We start from the raw sequence: 12738 nt of genomic DNA on the forward strand, positions 1-12738 counted from the left end.
ATTTTGTGTATAGTTTTCATGTTTTCGGATGATGCATTCATGAAAAAATGATAAGAAAAGAGGAAAACCTTCTATGATAACTGTAGTGCATCAGTAATACGCTTCAGGCGGCAGAAGGGAGCAAGGAAAATCCACGATAATGTCAGGGAATGGTGGAAGAGGGGATTCCATTCATTAAGCCAGAAAAATTGTTCTTCAATATTTCATGTATCAAATTTTCAATAACTTCTTTTTCTTTGATTTTTTGTATTTTTTACTCTTTGATTATTTCTGATACATTGAGAATTTTCCATTATTTCCCATATATTTGAAAGAAGTGTCAACTACATTTGTAACAAAAAAGGCATTAGACAAATCTAACTGAATCCGAAGGAATCCTGGGAGCGTTTATTCAACTCAGAAAGTTAATTATGCTTATTTCCTTCAACTCTATTTTATATCATTATTTTTCGAAACATTTTAATTAATTTCATACATTCTTCAGATTGAAAAAATATATTTTGCCCATGAGGACTATCCAATTCTCAATATATCGAGAATAATTAAAGACTAAAGAATACAAAAAAAAAAACAATTACCTGGGTGACACACCCGAACCCTCTCTCGGAGCCATACATACTACCTGCCACGGGCGTATCATTGAGGATGTTTAACTTCTACCCAAGTTTTATGACCTCTACTGCCAATAGGTCAAAAATATTAGTCAAACTTTAAACACACGGCGCAACCATCAAAATGCAGTTTAAAAATATGAAAAAATTCACAGGGGTATTTTATCAACTGAAGAATCATTTTTTGAGGCGAAATCGGAAATATTCAGGAATACCCGTAAAATGGGCCACCCTAAGGGACATTGTGAAGAAAAATTATGTTCATCACCCGGCCAAAAGCAACTTTTTTGAATCGTGTGATTCTATTGGGAACTGGTGGATGGGCGTATGACATCTGGTGGTGAGAAAAAGAATCATTTTTCAAACTGAGCCGTCTTCAAAAGTCAATAACTCGAGATTGGCAGAGTGAAATTCAACAAATTATAAATCATTCCCAAATTATTTTTTTTTTAAGTTTCGAAATAAGATCAATTCCATTCAAGTCGTAACAAAATGAAATTCACCCCATAAACTTATATATAAAGTGCTATCACAAAGAAATGTTCCTGAGAAATTCCAATGGATTCTCTTTAATTCTTCATTATTTTTCTAAAAATCATGAAAATAAATTTTTGTTGAAAATTTGTTGTTAAAAAAAAGGAACTTTGGGACAACGAGATTTTCTGTGAAAAATTTCCGATAACTCATTTGCAGACAATTGATTCTGCGAAATTGAAAAACAAGAGAAATGAGGAAGAGCGCCAAGTTTCTGAGGTTAAACTTATTATCCTTGTAGGACGACAGATCTTCTCATAAAATATAAACACAATTCCAACATTTTTAACAGTGGCTTGTTCTCAATGGCAACTCACCATTATCAATTCCTATGAGTGATAGTAGGGGACGACCATAAAAAGTGTGGTTTATCCACACCATTTCCATAACAAAGAATGTGAATATAAGTGGTTTCTTAAAAAAAAAGGTTGAGAAAAAGAGTCAGGACCAACGTACTTGGCGCGGTTTTTCAGTCTAATATAAAAATCTCGTGGGGATTTGAACCAAGTTTGGCATATTTGTCGATTCCTTGGCTTGAATAGATACGAAGGATTGTTCTGAAATTAATAGAACTGTTCCTTTATCACAACAGTGAGTTAAAGTCTATGCAATCATAAAAGAAAATAAGGATGGTGGAAGAGATTTGTGGCAATATTTGAAAGCTCTTAGAGCGACTATTTTTCCCTACGTGGAGAGTCACCGTACAACTACTCGTGCAACCGGGACGAGCTCCGAACGATGAAGGATGTGTTGTGTGTCTCTAATACATACTATGCGAGAAAGATGGACGGCACTTTTCTCAGTCGGACAGTGTACAATGCACACTTTGTGGTTCGAAACTCGCCCTCTACTCCGCACATCGTGAATGATTTCTTTTTAAAAACCGCGCCAAGTACGTTGGTCCTGACTCTTTGTCTGAACCTTTTTTTTTAAGAAACCGCTCATATTCACACTCTTTGTTATGGAATTTGTGTAGATAAACCACACTTTTTATGGTCGCCCCCCACTATCACTCATAGGAATTGATAATGGTGAGTTGCCATTGAGAATAAGCCACTGTTAAAAATGTTGGAATTGTGTCTATATTTTATGAGAAGATCTGTCGTCCTACAAGGATAATAAGTTTAACTTCAGAAACTTGGCGCTCTTCCTCATTTCTCCTTTTTTTCAATTTCGCAGAATCAATTGTCTGCAAACGAGTTATCTGAAATTTTTCACAGAAAATCTCGTTGTCCCAAAGTTCTTTTTTTTTAACAACAAATTTTCAACCAAAATTTATTTTGATGACTTTTAGAAAGATAATAAAGAATTAAAGAGAATCCATTGGAATTCCTCAGGAACATTTTTTTGTGAAATTCTTCTAACAACGTATCGAAATGGTTACTTGGCGTTTTTTTTAACAAAAATTTATTTTTCTGATTTTTTCGAGAGATTTCAGTCATTTTTTAAATATGAGTTCTAATGGAGAATTAAAGAGAATTCTTTCCGAAATACCCAGGAAATTTTGTTGTTCCAAATGTTTTTTTTCAACAACTCATTTAAACGCTTATGTTTTAAACAAAAAAATTTTTATTCTTTTTTGCAAAATTTTAGTAAATTTTTAACTATAAGTCCTAATAGAGAATTGAAGAGAATTGGCACATGTTTCCTGTACGAATTCGTGCTGTTAACGTGGTTACCGTTACATTCGAAATGAGAGAATTGTCAGGCCTTCTTCTTCGGACCAATGAAGATTGATGATGATTTTTCTGCAAAACTTGACACTTTTGTTTGTTTGGAGGGAAGCTTGAGGGAAATATAGCGATTAATTTTCAAGGTCGAGGGGTATTCGGCGGAGAATTTTTCGGGACTGGATTTTGGCCAAGCGGAGTGCAGTATTCGAGGGCTTCTTCTAGCAAAATATCCAGTTGGCTAGAAATAAATGAATAGCTACTATGCAATTATCAGATGCAATTTCCAGAAGCTAGTGTGCAATTTCCGAAAAAATTTGATAACAAAAGAGTACGGAAAATGAGAAATGAAACGCCTTGTTATGCACGTATCTTTGTAAATATTCATTAAAAAAAAGTGGAGACATAAATGGGAAGCGCATATGCGATTTATATTATGAAACTAAGGTCAGTTTTCACATAATATGTCGGATTACAATTTTTATTAAATAACTTGCATCAAGGGGTAGTTGCCTCGTGTATAGATACGCGGTAGTACTCGGCTTGGTTTAAATGAGGAATGAGACTCGAAATGGTTACTTAGCCGATACGCTACCGCGTATCTCGATCTCAAGACCGTAAGCTCCGCCCATCCATCAGTTCCCAATTCCTCGGCTTCGCCTTGCTCTGCAACTTCACACTCGTCAGAAATTTTTGTTCAGCCTTGCGACAAAAATAGCGATTTCGGCCTTATAACGAAAATGGCTATTTCGTCATAACTGGAAGATACACTGAGAGAACAACGACAAAGTTCTCAAACAAGTCTTACTTGTGCCAAGAAAATATGTTTTTGAAAATGATCAAAAAAGGATTTTTTTTAAAGGATTTTTTCTAAAAAAAAATTGCATTCTCTGTACACGTAAGAAATATCATTTTTAGCACTACTCCTTCGTTATTCAATACTCCGAAACAAGGGATAGTAGTTTCTCGTTTCAGCTGTCTAATATTCATTGACAAGAAATGAACCCTTAAATGAAACAATAATAATGATATGATAGCAATCTTGTAACTTAGTGACAAAATATTTGTTGATAAATTTTCCTCCGTATGAGATATTTTCATCCTGGAAAGGCACCGTCTGGTGTGAATTATCCGCCTCTTTAGTCAAATATTTCGTTGCTGTTGAAAGCAGAACAATTATTTATGTTTGGGATTTTCTAATTCTAAACAAAGAAATTCGTTTTTGGCAATTTTCAACAAGTGATTTTGTCGGCCCAAACAAGACTTGTTTGAGAAGGTGTTTGTTTTTTTCTCAGGGTAAAGTAGGGGGTATTTATGATTTTTTGAAATATACACACGGGAAAAAAATTTAATGGATAAATCTAGCGAATTCTCTGGACAATTCTATTGAAGTTTCTTATAAGTTTTTGGCCACTTCCATTGAAATATTCAATAGAAGATATTTTATAGAAAAAGGCAATAGAATTTGATTTTTCTATACAAATTATTCTATTGAGATATTTGCCCCAGAATTTCCTCGACTCGAATTTTCTAGGTTTTTTTCATTCTATTTTTCTTTTCTTTTTATCAAGAAAATCAAACAAAAAACTTGGAAAATTTGAGCCGAGCAAATTCTATAGAAAATATCTGAATATGATAAGTTATACAGAAAAATTGAACTCTGTTGATTTTTATGCAGAATATTTTCTATAGAACATGTCAAAACCATTGGCCAAAGACAAATAGAAAATTCAATAGAAATTCCGTTCAATAGAAATCTATAAAAAAAAATGGACTGAAAAATTCAAAAAACCGAGCGGTTGAAAGAATCGAAAAATCCTTGGGATATGATATTTTTGTAGTTAAAATACATGACCGAGAAAATTTTTGAGCCAATTAGAAACGCTAAAGGTGTGAACCTCACGAGTTGGCATAGAACTCCCTATTCACCCCATAAAATTATTATTCTGACCGTAGATTCTTCTTCTAAATTGACTTATTCCGGTAATTATTCTCGGTCATTATTGCTCCATAAAATGCTCTCTATTCACTGAAAGAAACAACCTTTACGTTATTACTTGAAAATCAGATTTATTGCTTCCGAATGAAAGTATTGTAATCGTGCTGTTTTCACATTCTCTAATTTTGATTGGAAATGATGTAGAATGGTCTGAAACGTAAAAATACGAAGTTTGGCGACCATGCCTGTCGGTGTCAGTGTCCATCGCCACCTTTCCGGTGGTCAATTTTTGGAAAATTGAGTAATTAATTTGCTAAACTTATTCCAAAAAATCTGAAATGTTGTCAGATTATCGACCTTAACAAGGACTCTGTGCACAAGTTCAGCCGGATTAATCAAATAGTTTTTGAGAAAAAGCTATTCGTTTTTAAATCGTTTTTCGCTAATATCTTCGAAGCTAATAAACCGATTTCAATTTTTTTTTAAATATTCGTTTCGATGCCTTCTATCCGAATCAATCAAAACATATATACCGGTTCATACAAAGTTTTCGAGATATTTCCATTTTTCTGTTTTTTCATAAAAATCCTTGTGATCACTGTAGCTTTTACAAAAATTGAGATATCAACTTGAAATTTGGAAAGAATCTTCCTCTCATGATAACAATCCTTCCTATTGAAAATAAGCTCAATCGCATGGGTAGTTTCCGAGATATTCGACTTTCTCTGAAAACCTTTCATGTGCAATAGCTTAAAAACTACGCAATCGATTTCAATTTTTTTTTTCCAAATATTCGTTTCGATGCCTTCTGTCCGAATCAATCAAAACATATATACCCGTTCATGCAAAGTTTTCGAGATATTTCCGTTTTTCTGTTTTTTCATTAGGTGGCGGTTATTTCCACTGACATTGTTGATATCTAATCTGAGCGGGTTTGGTGTTTTCATTTTTTTCTTTCTCCAATAGAATTATTACAGATCCATTCGGAAGCTTACTACCAATGGAATTGGTAGAAATGAAAGAAAGAAAAAGAGTTATAACACATAAAGTAACGGTCAGATGGCTTCGGCCAAAAAGGCTCGAACTCCTGCTTGTTTATTACTCAATTACTACTGTATCTGGCATTCCGGGATCTATCACCTGTAGTAGTGTAGATCCTTGATATGAGCGAAAATTGGGTTTTATAATATTACTTAAAATTGAGTATTTACATCAGTTGTGGACGCCCCGTGACCCTTCCCCGCAAGGGTTCTAGGATGCCATATGAAAAACTGGAAAGGGGGCCTATTCTCTGATTGATTAAGGGGAGACTACTGCGAGTTTTAAAAGTCGTGGGTTATTGGAGTGAGACTTTTCATACGTTGAAGATCGATTATATAGATCTGAAAACGAATAATTAGTGCAAAAAAAAATTTTTTCTATTGTTCGTTTGCCCGAAAATGCTTAAAATGCTAAAAACAGTGCAGGGCCTCGCATTTTTGAGCGACAAAAGATTTTTTTCTCTCAAAATTTTCTGAAAAATGTGTGGAACAACAATTACGAGTTTTTTAGAATTCGACTCCTACACAGCTGATTTAGTTTTTTTTCATGTAAAAAAATTCACTATTTATGTAAAAAAATACAAAAAAAGCAAATTTAGCCATGTAAGATGCCAATTTAAAAAAATAGCCCGAAATTGTTATTCCACATATTTTTCCGAAAATTTTGAAAAAAAAAAATCCTTCGTAGCTTAAAAATTGGAGGCACTGGACTGTTTTTGGCATTTTAAGCGTTTTCGGGCAAACGAACAATAAAAAAATGTTTTTTTTGCACTAATTATAAGTTTTCAGATCTATATAATCGATCTTCAACGTATGAAAAGTCTGACTCCAATAACCCACGACTTTTAAAACCTACAGTACTCTCCCCTTAATAATATTTCTATCCTCTAGGAAATTATACGCATAAACGTCGTTGGATCACCGCCTCAATATCGCGGAATTGAAGAAAGATAGAAAATTTGTTTAGAAACTTTTTTTGTATCTAATAACAAAATACCTGCATCTCCCTTAAATTCGGAAATTTTCATCAAAAAGTCCATAATTTACCTATTCTGATGGTTTCGCTCTTCATTTCATATTCGAATAGATTTGCAGAAGGCATCCGAGACATTTACCTCTGGAATTTCTTCGGAGTTATTGGACTCAACATGATCCTGATGAGTGTAACTGGAGTGCAGGTAGCGCAGCCTGCCCGGCCATAGTATTCTATTAAATTGTTATGTACCTATTGTAAATCAAACTCTACTAGGTGGTGACGAACTTGGACGCTATGGAGAAAGTCGTCAAATACTCTGTCTTCGTCTTCATGCAGATGGTGCATCTCTTCATCGAGTGTTTGGCCGCCCAGCGACTGATGGACGCCAGTTTCGAGCTCAAAGAGACCCTGTAAGGCTTGAGTATTCCATTTTTATTAGATAGCCCTGGCGGATCCCCCGATTGAGATTCCATCGACTGTCGATTGTAGAATCGAGTTGATCGGTATCTCGATTCGTATGCGAGTGTAGTTCGATTCAGATCTCAGATTATTGATAGAATCGAAGATGAATCGACTTTATAGGAAGTCGATAGCTAGTGAATTTCAAATGAAAAAATTTATTGCACCAAAACTTGAAGGAATCCTGGGATGGTCGATTATAAAAGACTCCGTACGGTCGGACCAGGATCGACTTGAAGAATGTCGATTGTGACTCGATTGTCCTCATTCTGCAAGTCAATCGACCCACAATCGACAAGTTATTCAGTCGTTTCATATTAGTTTCTTATACTTAGTAAATGAATCGACTCGCTGCCAAGTCAATGGCAGCTCGATTGTCCTCATTATTCAAGTCAATCGACCCACAATCGACCAGTTGTTTAGTCGTTTCATAATAGTTTTCATAATTTCAGTGGGAGAATCGACTTATCCTTGAGTCGATTGTGATTCGATTGTCTTCATTATTCAAGTCAATCGATCCACAATCGACTAGTTGTTTAGTCGTTTCATAATAGTTTTCATAATTTCAGTGGGAGAATCGACTTATCCTTGAGTCGATTGTGATTCGATTGTCTTCATTATTCAAGTCAATCGATCCACAATCGACTAGTTGTTTAGTCGTTTCATAATAGTTTTCATAATTTCAGTGGGAGAATCGACTTATCCTTGAGTCGATTGTGATTCGATTGTCTTCATTATTCAAGTCAATCGATCCACAATCGACTAGTTGTTTAGTCGTTTCATAATAGTTTTCATAATTTCAGTGGGAGAATCGACTTATCCTTGAGTCGATTGTGATTCGATTGTCTTCATTATTCAAGTCAATCGATCCACAATCGACTAGTTGTTTAGTCGTTTCATAATAGTTTTCATAATTTCAGTGGGCGAATCGACTGATCCTTGAGTCGATTATTACTCGATTGATCTCATATTATTCACTTATATGAAACGACTCAACAACTGGTCGATTGTGGGTCGATTGATGTGAATAATATGTGGGCAATCGAGTCACAATCGACTTTTTTCAAGTCGATCCTGGTCCGACCGTAAGGAGTCTTTCATAATCGACCACCCCATGAGTCGTTCAAGTTTTGGTGTAATAAATTATTGTCATTCGAAATTCACTAGCTATCGACTTCCTATGAAGTCGATTCATCTTCGATTCCATCAATAATCTGAGATCTGAATTGAACTACACTCGCATATGAATCGATATACTGATCAACTCGATTTTACAATCGACAGATCCGCCAGGGAGTATTAGCAACTATTTCCAATGAGCCTGTGAATTTTCCAGGACCAACGCGAAGTGGTATATGGCATCCAAGAAAACTCACAAGTTAATCCTTCTGATGCTCATGAGGAGTCAAATTCCGATCGTTCTGAGTGCTGGCAAGATGATTGTCATGAATATGGACACTTATGCTGTTGTAAGATTATGAATTTATTGATGTGTAATAGGATGGCTCATATGTAAAAAAAATTGAATTTCATAATTTTCGTGTTTGATAAAGATAACCAATGACATGGAAAGTACATGTGAATTTTTTCAAAATTTTTGAATCATTTTTCAAGGTTGCGCCGTGTAGTTTTATTTCTTATGGACTTTTACCCGCATCGTAGAGATCGAATGTGTCAATAATTTTTTAAAGACTCAATTATTACATCCCTCGGTGTTTCCCCTCCGTGAACCGTTCAGAGAGAGGTTTAAGAACAGAATTAATTTTTGTCTCAACAGAAAACTTATTACTTATCAAAATGAAAATCCTCATTTCTACTCAATTCAGTGATTTTTAAACGCCTCTAGCACGCTGGGTATCTGGCCGTTTTTCATCCCGATTCGGTTGATGGATTATGGAACTATCTGACAATAATTCAAAGAAAAAAATTTTCTTCCCCACCAATTGAATTCTGAAAAAAATGCGAAAGATAATTCCTAAATTTCCAGTAAAGACAGGTGTCCGGCTCATGCGGTGCTTTTACAACGGTCGTAAACACAGAAATTGAGCCTACGCAAAAAATTTGACCTGCCGAACTAACCTGCGCTGGGAAGGGACTGAACTCGCATCGTAGAGCTGCTTTAAAATTTAGCTGAAATTTTGTATATAGTTTTCATGTTTTCGGATGATGCATTCATGAAAAACCGATAAGAAAGCAGGAAAACCTTTTATGATGACTGTAGTGCGCCAGTAATACGCTTCAGGCGGCAGAAGGGGGCAAGGAAAATCCACGATAATGTCAGGGAGTGGTGGAAGAGGGGATTCCATTCATTAGGCCAGAAAAATTGTTCTTCAATATTTCATGTATCAAGTTTTTAATAACTTCTTTTTCTTTGGTTTTTTGTATTTTTTATTCTTTGATTATTTTTGATATATTGAGAATTTTATATTTCCCATATATTTGAAAGAAGTGTCAATTACATTTGTAACAAAGAAGGCATTAGACAAACCTAACTTAACCCGAAGGAATCCTGGGTGCGTTTATTCAACTCAGAAGGTTAATTATGCTTATTTCCTTCAACTCTATTTTATATCATTATTTTTCGAAACATTTTAATTAATTTCATACATCCTTCAGATTGAAAAAATATATTTTGCCCATGAGGACTATCCAATTCCCAATATATCGAGAATAATCAAAGACTAAAGAATACAAAAAAAAACAATTACCTAGGTGACACACCTGAACCCTCACTCGGAGCCATACTTACTACCTGACACAGGCGTATCATTGAGGATATTTAACTTCTACCCAAGTTTTATGATCTCTACTGCCAGTAGGTCAAAAATGTCAGTCAAACTTTGAACACACGGCGCAACCATCAAAATGCAGTTTAAAAATATGAAAAAATTCACAGGGGTATTTTATCAACTGAAGAATCATTTTTTGAGACGAAATCGGAAATATTCAGGAATACCCGTAAAATGGGCCACCCTAATGTGTAACCACCTAAACTCTTGTTATCTCAATTTTGTGGTAGCGTAGTTTCTGAAAAATCTTATGTCATAAAAAACAAAACTGAAAAATCAGGCTCGGTCGCGCGCTCTTTCTTTGGGGTATGACCGGTAGGGGTTGGTGGAATTGGGTGTGACCCATTACGGGTCGAACCAATAACTTCCCGACCATTTGTTTTTGTTGACGCTGGGGTCATGCCACAGTGAATGCGGCGGACGCTATACGCAACGCTAGTCATTGTCAGAAATATTCGGAAAACAGTTGGATAATTATTTCATACGTTGCATGCGTTTAGCGTTGCATCCATTGTGGCATTACCCTTAGGGTGATTTCGCAAAGAACGCATTTGCAATTTAATTTAACTCAAACTTCAATCAAGCTTGAGTTAAACCCACTTTTTACTTGACCCACTTCAAAATTCTCTCAACTCCGAAGCTGATCCACTTAAAAATTTGCAACTTCAAAGTTGACCCACTCTAAAATTTTCCAACCTTCCCTTCTTTTTTAATTGCAAAATTCGAAAGTTTTATTTAAAAAACTCAACAACCACCGAGGCGATTTTGCTCAAAATCCAATGAAAATCAAGTTATGTGGAGACGCATCGATTACACAAAATTAATTCTAATCCCATCGTTANCTTCCCTTCTTTTTTAATTGCAAAATTCGAAAGTTTTATTTAAAAAACTCAACAACCACCGAGGCGATTTTGCTCAAAATCCAATGAAAATCAAGTTATGTGGAGACGCATCGATTACACAAAATTAATTCTAATCCCATCGTTACCTTAGGTAAAATGCGAATGAAGTAATTTTTTTAGGTGAATGCAATGAATTTTGAAGAGATTGTCATTCCTTCACATGTTTTATGCAAATAACTAAGAAACTGCTGAGGCAATCGTCCTCATATATTCATCGGTTCGAAGTTTTTTTTAGCACTCATAGATTGAAAAAAAGATAATAATCACATCATTTCTCGGCATAAAATCTTTGAATTTTTGTCATTTTCACACATATTTCATGCGAATAACTAATAAACCACTGACACGGTCGCCTTCATACACTGATCTCTCCTAAGTTACATGAACGATTGAAATAAAAAAAATGAGAATGATAAGATTTCTTCTGATAGAATCATTGAATTTTCACGAAATCGTCATTTTCTACATGTTCTATGCGAATAATTAACCACCCGCTGAGACGATCTTCTTCATACACTGATCACCCCCGAGTTACGTCAACACGCAGCGATTGCAATAATAAAAATGCGAATGACATCATTTCTCCGGATGAAATCATTAATTTTCCAAGAAATCGTCATTTTTTCGCATGTTTTATGCTAATAACTGACAAACCGCTGAGGCGATCGATCTCATAATCTAATCAGTTCTAAGTTACCTTAAAACGCATTGATTGAAAAAAAAAAAATTCGAATCGCTTCATTTGTTCAGAAGATATTTTTGGACAACATTTTGGTCACATACGTACACACACACACACATACATACAGACATGTCTCCAAAAACGTTTCAGGATGATTCGAGAGGTCGAGAAATGTGGAGAAATCATGGAAATTCCAAATTCGATTTCCGGGGTCATTACAATAACTTCCTCCCTTCGGGTCGGGAAGTTAAAAACTCGAAAACGGTTGAGAAGTCATCGAGATATCCAGTGTGACAAATGTAGGGAATTCCATAACAAAGAAAATGGTTTTCAACTCACATTGTGACTTTTGCAGATGAAAGGAAACAAATTCCAGCAGAATAAGAAAATAGCAAAAACATTTTTCTATGAGAATTTTTCAGTGAACAATTTTTTGGAAAAAAATTCTCCTGGAATTTTTTTCCGGGGATAAAGTATCCGGTAATCGGATAAATACTATTATGGTCTGAGGATCCTTTATCCTAAGCATCGCCTGAACTTTGATCTTCCTTTTTGTCATATTATAAGAAGAAATAAAAATGTCTCAATTGTTAATGCTGCATGTATCGATGACTTTTTAATATTTATCGAGATACTTCACGTGAGAGTGGCACATATCTTGGAAACAAAATGCATACTGTGTACTCATAGCATCCGTTCATAATTGTTACACAGTCATGTAATGGATTATTTCTTTTTTTTATTTTGTACCGACAGGTTCTGAAAACAGCAGCTTCTTATTTCACAGTCTTCTTGGCGATGCAGTGAAAAAATACATTGTATATTGAATGAGCAAATTATACCGGATCGAATGTAATCGCATTGTAATCGAAGGTTAACATTAAAAGAATGGTCGATGTGGTTCGACATGTGTAGGATGTAAAATATAGCACACACACACTATCTTTCCTAATTACAAACTCGACAAAGAAAAAGATATTTTCTTCTTCCATTCAATTTAATATAATTGTATTTCTCTGTTACACCCCACTGGATGATTCCGTTCTGACACCATACCGTCTAGCTTCCCTATTCTTTCCACTCCACATCGATGAATTATTGATAGGTGTTGATATCTCTTGCAAATATTTTCCTCT

The 12738-nt window shown here is 35.0% G+C and overlaps 1 protein-coding gene across 1 annotated transcript in view; it reads left to right on the forward strand.

Annotated features, from left to right (window-relative positions):
- LOC107044759 (odorant receptor 82a) overlaps positions 1-12485 on the forward strand; it is a 15496-nt gene extending 3011 nt beyond the window's left edge. The window contains exons 3-6 of the mRNA XM_015266786.2: positions 6882-6972; positions 7044-7180; positions 8566-8698; positions 12359-12485. Coding sequence (XP_015122272.2) covers positions 6882-6972; positions 7044-7180; positions 8566-8698; positions 12359-12409 — 412 coding nt within the window. The 3' untranslated portion in view covers positions 12410-12485. The remainder of the gene's footprint in view (positions 1-6881; positions 6973-7043; positions 7181-8565; positions 8699-12358) is intronic.
- The last annotated feature ends 253 nt before the right edge of the window (positions 12486-12738 follow it).

The sequence above is a fragment of the Diachasma alloeum genome, unplaced genomic scaffold, assembly GCF_001412515.2.
Source record: "Diachasma alloeum isolate Michigan unplaced genomic scaffold, Dall2.0 Dall_scaffold_00798, whole genome shotgun sequence".
NCBI lineage: Eukaryota > Metazoa > Arthropoda > Insecta > Hymenoptera > Braconidae > Diachasma > Diachasma alloeum.